At 36.0% G+C, this 12,419-nt stretch overlaps 1 protein-coding gene across 1 annotated transcript; it reads right to left on the bottom strand.

The window, feature by feature from the left end:
* Positions 1-2,617: 2,617 nt before the first annotated feature.
* LOC308418093 (olfactory receptor 52E4) lies at positions 2,618-3,556 on the bottom strand (the record flags this gene model as incomplete). Its single annotated transcript, XM_080913422.1, has 1 exon — positions 2,618-3,556. One exon carries the CDS (start codon positions 3,554-3,556, stop codon positions 2,618-2,620), a length of 939 nt encoding a protein of 312 aa, XP_080769548.1.
* Positions 3,557-12,419: the final 8,863 nt, after the last annotated feature.

The following is a 12,419-nucleotide window of genomic DNA, read 5'->3' on the forward strand; positions in this document are numbered from 1 at the left end:
AGTTAATATTTTGGAGTCAGGCAATTTAAATCCATTTCCTGTAATTAAATAACCAAATGGCTTTCTCATATGTTTAGGACTTACTAGGTCTCTCTCTCTCTCTCTCTCTCTCTCTCTCTCTCTCTCTCTCTCTCTCTCTCTCTCTCTCTCTCTTTATTTCTTTCTTATAGTCTGGAATAGAGATTATTCAGGTAATGGAGTAGTTAAGAGGGTAGTAGAGGCAGAGAGAGAGAGAGAGAAGAGAGGAATAGAGGAGTAGAGGAGTAGAGGCTGGCTATGAGGACTTGGAGGGAGGAGGGGCAAGAGAAAGGGAAGAAGAGGGGTAAGGGTGGGAAACCAAGAGAGAGAACAAGAGAGAGAGAGAGTGCAAGAGGATTTACTAGTTTTCTTATAGATTTTTCATGAGTGATAAAATGACAGTATACAGTCCACATGGCATTTCTTAGAATGCAGTGAGTTAATACATTAAGACATAAATAAACTAAATTACTAAAGATAGCCCATGAAAAACTATTTTATCAAGATATGTATTTACTCTGACCACTAGATGTCAGCAATATGCATTTGCCAAATCAATGATTTTAGATGCAATCTACATGAACTTATGTTACAGGTTCAACAATACAATAATTTGACTCTTGATAAATATAAGATAATTAAACAAAAAACCTTGTTTTCCATTTGAACTGTATGGATACTTAACGGTCAAATCAACTACATTTTTGCATAAACAGCGACGGGTCCCCAAGCTATCACCCTACCTCTAATGTATATATGTATATATATATATATATATATATATATATATGTATATATATATATATTTGTATGTATGTATGTATATATGTATGTATGTATGTATATATTTACTTGCATAGCTACAAGGTTCAGACATCCTTGATTTTTTTGGAGATTAAAAGTATAGGGCAGAGAGTTGATGAGTTTATAAAAATGGCAAACACAGTTTAATAACAAACTGTCAATTATAGAGGGAAGGCGTTTTGTTTCACAGTTTTGATTCAGAGTATGCTAATTGTCCACAGGAGTAGGTTTTATTTCATAAATGCACATGACACATTGAGAATATTTACACCTCCATTATCCTTGTATACACCCAGTTGCTGTACCTTCCTTATAATCATTCTTTTATCGTGATGATGGCCACCCCTACATTTTACATGTGAGAAATACCTAATACTTGTCTTCCCAAGCCTCACATTCTACCCAATATGAGCTAATCATTTCTGATAACGATAATCTGTCTTCTTGCCACGTGAAAATGATGCTAAAGATGGGTCTATTTGGTACAGTCTTTGGACATAAGTATCTGTTTATTTTGACCACAGTCATTTTATTTGTAAGATTAGGGTGATAGAGCAGGTTTTGATGAATTTTATTTTTTCACTGGCAATTTGGAGTAAATAATTTCTAGGTGCACAGACAGGGACTGAAAACACACATTCAATTAATGCAAACAAACCAGGAAACTCTGCAGGTTGCCACACCAGGTAGAAATGGGGTATAGCTTATGTTAATCAGAATGAAAGTTGCCTAGGTGCTCAGAGATAAACAGAAGCTACCTTTTACTATCTTCTTTGCTTGGCTTTTTGTACCGATATTTCCTAGTCATCTAACAATTTGAATAATTTTTTATTAACATGTAGACCTACACAACATTTCTGAACAGAAGACTTTCAGGGCTTATCTGTTGACTTTAAAGCAAGAATATTCTAGCAAATCATAAACTTTATTTCAGTGGCAATTTAAACAAAACCTCATTCTTCATCCACATTGGGATTTTTTGAATATGAGAAAATATTCAAAATTCATAGCATTTAGAGATTTTACAGAGTTTTTTTTTTTTTTTTTAAAAAAAAAAAGCTTGTGCCATAGAATTGATCTTATTCTTTCCTCTAAATTTTATGAAGTACTATGTACATGAAGGCAAATGATGCACAGAATCAGATTGAATTACTCACACCTAGAATGACTTTTTATCAAACTGAAAAAGAGTACCACATTTTCCTAACATTCATATGGCAGTTTGTTAAATCCATTAAGACCCAGTTTATTGGAGAAAGAATAAAGAGGGAAAGAATGGGGAGCAGTGATGACTATAAAGATAAGATGTAGAGAACTTAATCAAAGAGCATCAATGATTTTAGAGATGAAGGAAAAGTCTGGGCTTATTGTAAAGGATAGTAAGGCTCTAAATGTTCTGTTTTAAGTACTACTACCTGTTAAGGCAAGGGCTAAGCCTTGCCTTTGTAAAACATTGTTAGTTCACAATGTCCTTCAATATTTAAACTTACTTAAAGAGAAGATGTGTGGAGAAATGAAAAGAGGTTTCTGTCTTTACTAAAAGTGATTCTATTTAAAGGACATTGCCACCTTTAGCACTATGTCCACAACTTTCTAAACTTTGTCCAGAAATATAGAGGGATGTGGGAAGACTGGGTAGAATTATGTTTTTCTTAGCTATTAATACTCAAGCATTTGAATCAATGTGCTAGGCATGGAAACCACACCTGAAATTATAAAGAGTTTCAAGAGAGCTCTGATTATTATTCTTTGAGCCATATATGGATACATTTATACAAACACTACATAGAATTACTTACTCTTTTTGCACAAATATTTTTATAATTTTCTCTCGGATCTGCTTAGTCCTGACTCCATAAATAACAGGGTTCAAAGCAGGTGGGACAACTACATATAGATTAGCTAAAAGAATGTGGATATAGTGAGGAATGTTTTGGCCAAAGCGGTGAGTCATGAAGGAAAACAAGGCTGGTGTGTAAAAACACAGCATTATACAAACATGGGAGCCACAAGTGTTGAGAGCCTTCAGTCGGGCATCTTGAGAGGGAATTTGGAAAACAGCTCGAAGGATAAGCACATAGGAAGAGGCAATTAGGATCATGTCCACAAGGATATGGGAAATCACCACGAGTCCATAGATGATGTTGATCTTGATGGGTGCACAAGCTAGTCGGGCAAGACCCATGTGCTCACAGTATGTGTGAGGCATGATGTGGTGCCCACAGAAAGGCAGTCTCAGAATGAGAAACACAAATGGAGTCACAAGAATTAAATTTCTTCCAATAACAACTGAGAGGAGAAGGCTGATGGTTTTATTGGTGAGAATCGTGGTGTACTGGAGAGGTTTGCAGATGGCAACAAAGCGGTCATATGCCATGACCACTAGCAAAACAGTTTCCATGCCTGTAAACAAGTGGATAAAGAACATCTGAACAAGGCAGCCCCCAAAACTAATCTCCTGGAGATTGAACCAGAAGATGCCCAACATTTTGGGGATGGTGGATGTAGATAGACACAGATCAATCATCGACAATGTGGCTAGAAAGTAGAACATGGGCTGGTGGAGGCTGTGTTCAGTCTTGATCACAAAGAGAATGGTGATGTTTCCCATGAGGGAAGTCAGATACACAAAAAAGAATGGGAAAGCAATCCATATATGGAAAACTTCCAGTCCTGGAATGCCTAGCAGTATAAAGAAAGAGGGATGGAACTGGGTGTTGTTGATAGAAGGCATTCTCCTAGCAAGTGTCTGATGATTCTTGTTAAGGGAGACTATCCTCTCATTGAGCTCTTCTTTTATCAAGGTCCTGGCAGCTGGAAAAAAATCCATCCATGAGGTGAATAAAGTAGCATAAATATGAAGATGAGATTTTTTTCAAATATAATTGAGCAATATTACTTCTGAGACCTATTGTAGTCAATACTGCTCACTTTCTTCTAACTCAGGAGATCACTGAAAAAAACCTGAAACATTCCTTCTTATGTTACATACTCACATGTTCTGGTGTTCTTTTCATTAATCACTTTGAGTACTGCTACAGCATGTTCACTGTTCCTCAAAGTGTGGTCTACTATTAAAAAACCATAAATTCTATGAGATGTACTTTCAACACTGTTTTGATTTGTTAAAAATCTAGGGGTTCATTCATTGGTTCATTATACTCAACTTGACATAATAAAACTCAATGAAATGTTATGTCCTAGAATTTTTCTTATTCTAACTCTGTTGCTCTGAAAGTCTGGTTACTCCCTACAACACTACTAATTTTTAGTTCTATATCATCTTATGGAGCTGAGTTATTTTCAAAACTATTTCTAGCCTCCTAGTTATTTGACGATACTCTCATACCTCTTTTAGTGTTTTGATTGCTGTAATAAAACACACCATATATATATATATATAACCAAAAGCAAGATGGGGAAGAAGATTTTATTTTAATTTACAAATCTCAGGTCATACTTTGCTGCTGAAGAAGGTCCTGGCAAGAACTCAAGGCAGGCATCTGAGGCCATGAACTGAATGAAGTAAAAGTCATAGGGGGTGTTGTTTATTGGTTTTCTCCTTATGGTTTGCTTAACCTGCTTTCTTTTATAACCCATGATCAACTGGCCAGGGGTGTTACCACCTACAGTAAGCCAGGTCTTACCATATTAAGTATTAATTAATGCAACATCCCACAGACTTGTCTACAGACCTATCCTATAAAGTCAGTTTCTCAGTATAAATTAAAAAAAAAAGATCAAATGGTGGTTTGAGGAAAGATTTGGAGGTTAAAAGGGAAAGAGGGAATAGTTCAATTACATTTACTTATAATCTCAGAAGCAACAAAAATAATTTTTTCTTCCCAGATACATCTAGATTTATATCACATTGACAAACAAGAACAACAACAAACCAACCACTATGTATATCTTTCAGAACATATCTTTATTTTCAGATGAATCATGTGTATTTGTCTTATATAGGATAAACATTATATACACATAATATTTATAACTTAAAATTGTATCTAGCTTTAAGTATGAAAATAATAAATATCTAAAAGATATTTATACGCCAAAGTTAAAATTTTGCTAGGTTACAAAAACAACAAAGCTTTAAAATTTTTTGTGCTCCTAGGAAATTACATAACTCTAATAACCAAGATGAAATAACTTCTTTATCCTGTTATTGTCAGAAGATCTGCTACTGGGGTATTGATAAATAGAATTTTAATTCAATTTAAGACTCCTAATACCCAGATATAAGATATTAGTTCTCTCTGTGTACATGCATGTGTGTGTGTGCTTGCTTGCATGCTTGTGCATGTATGTGTAACACACACACACACACACACACATGCAAACAATATGGGGGGAGACAGATAGACAGACAGACAGACAGATATAGAGAGACCAGAAAGACAGTAGAGTATATAGTTCTGCACACCTGTTGTTCTCTAGCTTGTTGGGTAGCTATCACATCAAGGGAATGTCCTGGCAGATTTATTAACAATGTTATTATGCAAAAAGCGAGCCATAAAGGACTCCACAGTTGGTCATGTAGAAGGGAGAGGACAATGTTTGCCAGTATTGAAGGGAAGATAGCAGCCTAAGAATCTGGGAGCTGCTTGTGGAATTTGGCTCCATCAGTACCATCTTCAGGGTGGTTGTTTACAACAGGACACCTTACCAGCAAAGGTGTGGTCCCAGGTGAATGTGAGAGGGGGCTAGTCTTGCACAGTGTCATTTACAGCTACCAAAACATTTACTTCTTAAAAATTTACCCAGAATACTGACTCTTGTCTTTCTGCTATAGCTATGTGATGCCAGCAGGGTCTGATACATGCAGCTAACAAGCTGGTTATTTTTGGAGGCCATCTTGGTTTTGATAGGCTCACTGACAAGCATCTCAGTCCTACAGCACTTTGTAAAATTTGATGATAGGGCACTTTCCCTTATAGCATCCACAAGTGTTGTGGTCACCGATGATGCCATCTCTTTTTACAGCATTGTTTCTTTTGTTCTGGCCCTTTCATAACACTAAGTGGGCTGTTTTTAAGCTTGAAACTACTTTGACTTAAAGTGACTAAAATTCTTGTGATATTTATTTGCTGAGGAACTTTGATTAATTTCTTTACTTTATAAATTATTTTCTTTTTCTATAAAATTGGGGATTGTCCAACTAAAATCCGACTAATATTTTTATTTTCAGAATGAGCAAGACTAAAGAAACTGAGGGAAACAGCTTAGAAAGTAGCCAAAAATGTCATAGATGTTTCCTATTGTTTTAGTTTAATCCAAGATTCCAAGAAAAGACCATTATTTAAAATGAGGTCATTGCTGTCTAGAAGATGAGTGTGTTGTTCCAGAAGAATGAATGGCTGCTATCAGACTAGGCACACACACACACACACACACACACACACACACGCACACGCACACGCACACACACATACTCCTCTAGATATCCACTTATATTAACATAATCCAGTAATGCTCATCTTGAAGAGAACCAGGCTCTTGTCTCATTCTTATCCTTTCCTCTTTGGCTTTCTTCAGGTTCATGGGATCAGAAAATCTAAACTCTATGGGAGGGAAGGTTAATTCAGGCCATTTCAAGACAGAGAGATGAAGGGGGCTCGAATAACAGGGAGATTTTGGCTGTTTTACCAGGGACATTACATCAAATTTTAGATATGGCTCTCCAAAGTAGTGGGATGTATGTGGTGAAAATAGGTGGAATGAGCTTAAAATGAGATGGAATATGAGGTAGACAGGAGCAGACAATAGTGAAGTGAAATTACTGATAAAATTGTATCTGGATACCGACACCAGTCATACCTTTATTATAACCCAAATGTATCATCAATCTGAAATTTTCATTTGCCGCAGAAGCACAGCAAACCTCACAGATGGCTTTGCTCCATGGGTGGTTTTCTAGCCTTTATAATTTTAATTTTACTGAAGTATGTGTATACCTGTGTTTTTATAAGCAATACAGGAATGGGAGAGATCAAGATGGTAGAGGGGAAAAATAAGGTGTGATAGAGAGGGAAGAAGGGTAAAAAAAGTCACAGAAACAAGTGTATAATATCTTCATGAATACTGCAATCCTTACCTTATCTGAACCAATCCCAATGAGCTGCATTTTGCTGTGTACAGAATGGTTCTCAAGATAATGGTTAAAAAAGAGGCTTCTGAATATTTGACTGCTTTTCCTCTTCTTTCCTATCTCTTCTGTATCCTGCTTGGATTCTGATGTCAAGAATACTTTATTTCCCAGTCTTCACCTGGAGCTGAATAGCATTGTGGTCTAGGTTCTTAAAGATAGCCCTTTCAAGCCTCTGGGTTTCCAGCCTCACTAGTACCATGGAGAGAAACCTTATAAGAACTCTAAATGTGTCCCAGCATCCCTGAACAGTTTTCAGAACCCTTTGTGCATAAACCTGTGCTCAAGGGTCTAATATTCTATTCCTTTCCACAACATAGTGGAGAAACATTGTATCAGATATAATCCCTTTGCTCAGAGGAGAAGATGCAGTGTGAATGGCGAGGAAGGAAAATACGCCAAGGGAAGGTGGTAATGAGTGGGTCTCCCAAGGGTAAAAGAAGACATTAAATATATATTAGAGAACTCCCCAAAGTATGACTTTCTTCAACAACTTTTCTATTCTGTTTTATTAAAATGTGTGAGTGCTAGCTTAGTTTGGGCATGGCCACAGCTAAGGGTTTAAAAACAACAAAAAATTAGATTTTTAAAATACATTCATCTCTGACAGTGTGCAGAATTACAGATAAATCCATCAACATCCTTCAACCCAGTGAGAGTCCTCATCCCAGCCTGTACCTAGCATTCATGAGATGGAGTTTATAGGAAGGTACATTTACTGTTTTGTTAGGTTGTGGTAAAAATTCCATGTCTCCTAAGAAAACTTATCCTAATATTTTCCTCTTGTGGGACATGGGTAGTATTTTTCCAGTGTCCCTTCCTGTGTGGTGAAGTAGGTTTGATAGTCTGCTAAGGACATGCCATAGACTCTGGTTTTCTGGTTGCAGAAAGAAAACAACTAGGGGGGTAATAGAATATATTACTTTTCATTTTCTAAGTTCAGAGTATTTTGAGTTGTTATCACAGAGAAAATAATGTTCCTGGTCTAAAAGAGAATAGGGGGTTGTTTTTGTTCATCCTTCTGTTTTGATAGACAATGTGTTTAGTTCCTAGTTTCACATCATTCCCTGACAGAGTCCAAGTTTGATATTTTATCTACACACAATATTCCCACATTAAACCCAACTCTACCCAGTCTCTGCTTAATACTTTTCCTATCACTCCATTTTCTATATTGTACAATGTAAACTTCACATAGTAAATCACTAATGCTACCGTGACAGATTGCTCTTACTCAGTAACAAATAATTCTTTAGACAGTTTGTTGTAACGTGATTTTTAGACCTCACATCACTGTCTTTTGGGATCAAAGGTCTTGCATATAAAATCATCACCAGTTATCTCCACGTTCCTTTAGTTCTTCCTCAGGGACAGTCCTCCATGACAGTCCTCCATGTGACCTTTGTGCTTTTTGTAGTTTCATGCCATCGTCACAGCCTGCACACTCTCCTTTTTTTTTTTTTTTTTTTTTTTTTTTTTTTTTTTTTTGGTTTCGGGTAGCCTGCCATTCTCAGTGTGTGCTGATATTAATGTAATATTTCATTTAACATTGTTCCTTTGTTCACATAGCACAGTGTCTTGGATAGAAGAATTACTCAGATACTGCTGGGGTACATAAACCCCAGAATAAGTGGTAGTTCTGAGAACAGCCCAGTGCTCTATAATCTTCTATCTCCCATTCTGATCCTATTGTGAAAATTATTGCATCATTTTTATTCTTTAAATATTTACCAATGTATCTTTTTGTTGTTTCTTTTCTTTAAAATATGCTGGACACTTTATTCCTTTTATGACTTCTGTTTCACATGGAGAGTTATCCACAATAGTCAGATTTTCAGTTTTGAAGGACTGAGTATATAATAAGCAGGAACAATAGAATCAGATAGAGTATATACCATGCATGTCCTTTTGGGTTTGAGTAATCTGATTCAGGATGATATTTTCTAGTTCCATTCATTTGCCTGCAAAATTCATAATGTCCTCATTTTTTTTTAAAAAAAAAAACTATCTTTCATCTTATTTTTACAGCCCAGTACTTACCCCCTCTTGGTCTGCCCACCAAAAGTTTCTTATCCCATTCCTCCACCCACGTCTCCAAAAAGATGTCTGTTCTCACCCCCATCCCAACAGACCTCTCCACTCCCTGGGGCCTCAAGGGTTAGGTGCATCTTCTCTCACTGAGGCCAGACCAGGCAGCTCTCTGATATATATGTGTGAGGGGCCTAATATACTGCTACTGTATACTTCTTGGTTGGTGGCTTAGTGTCTGAGAGGTTTTGGGGGATCCGGGTTAGTTGAGACTGCTGATCTTCCTACGAGGTTGCCCTTCTCTTCAAATTCTTCCAGCTTTTTTCTAATTCAACCACAGGAGTTCCTAGCTTCTATTCATTTGTTGGGTTTAAGTATCTGTGTCTGACTCATTCAGATATTTGTTGGTTCTCTTAGAGAAAAGCCATGCTAGGCTCCTGTCTGTAAGCACAACATAGCAGCAGTAATAGGGTCAGGCCTTGGAGCCTCCCCTTGAGCTGGACACCAGTTTGGGTTTGTCACTGGACCTGCTTTCCCCCAGTATTTTCTCCATTTTTAACACTGAAGTTCTTTTAGACAGGAACATTTATGTGTCAGAGTTTTTGACTGTGGATGGTAACTCCATCCCTACACTTTATGTCTGTCCTTCTACTGGAGGTTGACTCTACTTTTCTCTATTGTTGGGCATCTCATCTAAGGTTCCTCCATTTGAGACTTGAGAGACTGTCACCTCCTAGATCTCTGGTTCTTTTTAGAGAGTCCTCCCACCTCCCAACCTCCAAGGTTGCATATTTCCATTCATTCTGCAGGCCCTCAGGGTTTCAGTCCTGTTCCCACCAATACCTGATCATGTTCTTCTTCCCCTCTCCCTGTCCCTTCTGTAAATCAATCTGGAGATTTCTCAGAAAATTGGAAATAAATCTATCATCTATACCACTACTGGGCATATACACAAAAGATGCCCTACTATGCCACAGGGGCACATGCTCTACTATGTTCACAGTGGTCTTATTTGTGATAGCCAAAAGTTAGAACAACTCAGATTTCCCACAATGGAAAAATGGTTACAGAAAATATGGTTCATTTGCACAATGGAATACTATTCAGCTATGAAGAACAAGGACATCCTAAATTTTTCAGGGGAATGGGTGGAACTAAAAAATACCATCCTGAGTGAGGTAACTCTTATCCAAAAGAAAATGTGCAGTATGTATTCACTAACAAGTGGATATTACCCCCCAAAAGTACAGAATGTTAATACAATTCACAGAACTTAAGAGGGTTAACAAGGTGAAGGGTCCAAGTGAGCATGCTTCATTTCATTGAGAAGTAGATGTCCTCATTTTTAATAGCTGGATAATATTCTACCTTGTAAATGAACAACATTATCTGTATCCATTCTTCAGTTGAGAAACATCTGGGTTGTTTTCAGCTTCTGGATATTACAAATAAGGCTGCTATGAACATAGTGGATTATGTATCCTTGTGGTATGGGGGGCAGCTTTTGGGTATATACCCAAGAGTGGTATAGCTGGGTCTTCAGTTTCTTTGTGATAATATATACTTGAATACTTTATTTCTAACTTACCCATTTCAATGCATTTTTAAAGGAGATCAGAAGAAAATATTAGGTCCAAAATAAAATAATGATCTTAAATTTTAGAGAGATTTTTGCCTCAAATATTGACCCATCAAATGTATGTAGTGATAGTTTCAGAGTAAAGAATATTAAAGAAGATAATATATGTAAAATCAAATTGATGGCTACACAAACTGTGGTGTGTGTTAATTATCATGTTCACTATTTCTATCAACACGTATTCTTATCCCTGAAGTTTACTGCACTAATAACATAATTTGAAAATATTTATATGTTAAATTAGTGAAAATAATTAGGAGTGTTATGCAACAGGGCAAGGTGAATGCTATGGTAGCTCTCAAAATCAAATTTGACATTATCTTTGCTTAAAAATATTTTACTTAAGATCTTTATAGCAACTTGTCATTCTGCATTATTGACTGCTTGTTGTGAAAATCAGGGATGTATAGCTTATCTACTTTGGCTATTTCTTATTCTTATTTTTTATACTGAAAGACTTGATGATTATTCCACAAAACTTTTTTTGTTCTTGTCTCTTTTTTCGAAGTTCATAAATACCTGTTAAAAAAGTTTTACACATTTCTCTGGTAAAACTCAACAAGTTCAATAACCAGAACACAAACATGCATTCTTGTTCTCTGTCATGTGGCTAAGTTGCACCTGACTGCCTAGTGCACATTATTGTCCCTTCATTTATGTGACCTTACCTAAATGTAATTCAACCAGGACTGGAAGTCCTGAGTTGACCATTTTTATGAAAGAAATATTATTACCTGTAAGAGACCTAGAAGTTGACAGTTCTAACAGTAAGATCTTTCATCAAATTAAATCACTCTTCCTTAAAACTTTCTGTTGAATAACATATACTGACAAGTTTCAATAGAAGATACACCATACCTTTAATAGTAATGAATACCAGCAAAGATTGGTGTGTGTGTACATTACATATATTATAAACACACACATTATAATATATAATGCATATATAAATATATACATTATAATATGTACAATATATTTTTATGTATCTATCTGAAGAATGCTAGTCACTAGGGAGACAGAGGCACAAAGTTTTTTAGCTAGCAATCAGCCTGGGCTACACAGTAAGACCCTGATGTTCAATATTAGTAAAATTAACTAATTTATTTTATTATTATACTTACAGTTTATTGTACATTCATGTTCTTTTAATACTTATCCTCCCAGTCATTGAACAAATTATCGCTTATAAATATTTTAGGACAATATTATTTTCATTTTTTAAAAAGTCTGGGAAGAGCTGGTGTGTGTAAAATAAAATTAGGAGAGGGTGAGTGTGCATATTCAGAAATCACACTGGGAAGGGTTCAGCCTGGAAATTGTCCATGATATTGCACATTTTGTAATGGTTTTGAAGATCTGAAGAATAGAAGTATTTGGTGTGGGGTTAGAAGGTCTGCTGCACATGTGTAAATTAAGTCTTCCTTTTGGTTAGGCTTCTTATACACTCTATTATTTATTTTTTGTTCATTTATTTTATTGCCAGCTAAAATAACCTATTGTATTTCTAAATTTGCCTTATGTGGCTGACAGTTTCTATAATGAATATTAATCATCAAAGTTATTTGCTGAGTTATATGGTGATTACATTTCTTCCCAGCTATAATTTTTTCTGCCCCTTTTTCTTATTTGTCATTATTCCTTGTATATACTTGGCTGGCTTTATATTCATCTGATATCACCATTGCCGTTTCTACCTTGATTTTTTTCTCTCCCAGAATGTATTTGCCTGTCTTGTGATTTCTATTTGCTGAATAACTTGTTTGATAAGACTCCATT

This window comes from Micromys minutus (genome assembly GCF_963924665.1).
Source record: "Micromys minutus genome assembly, chromosome: 2".
Lineage (NCBI taxonomy): Eukaryota > Metazoa > Chordata > Mammalia > Rodentia > Muridae > Micromys > Micromys minutus.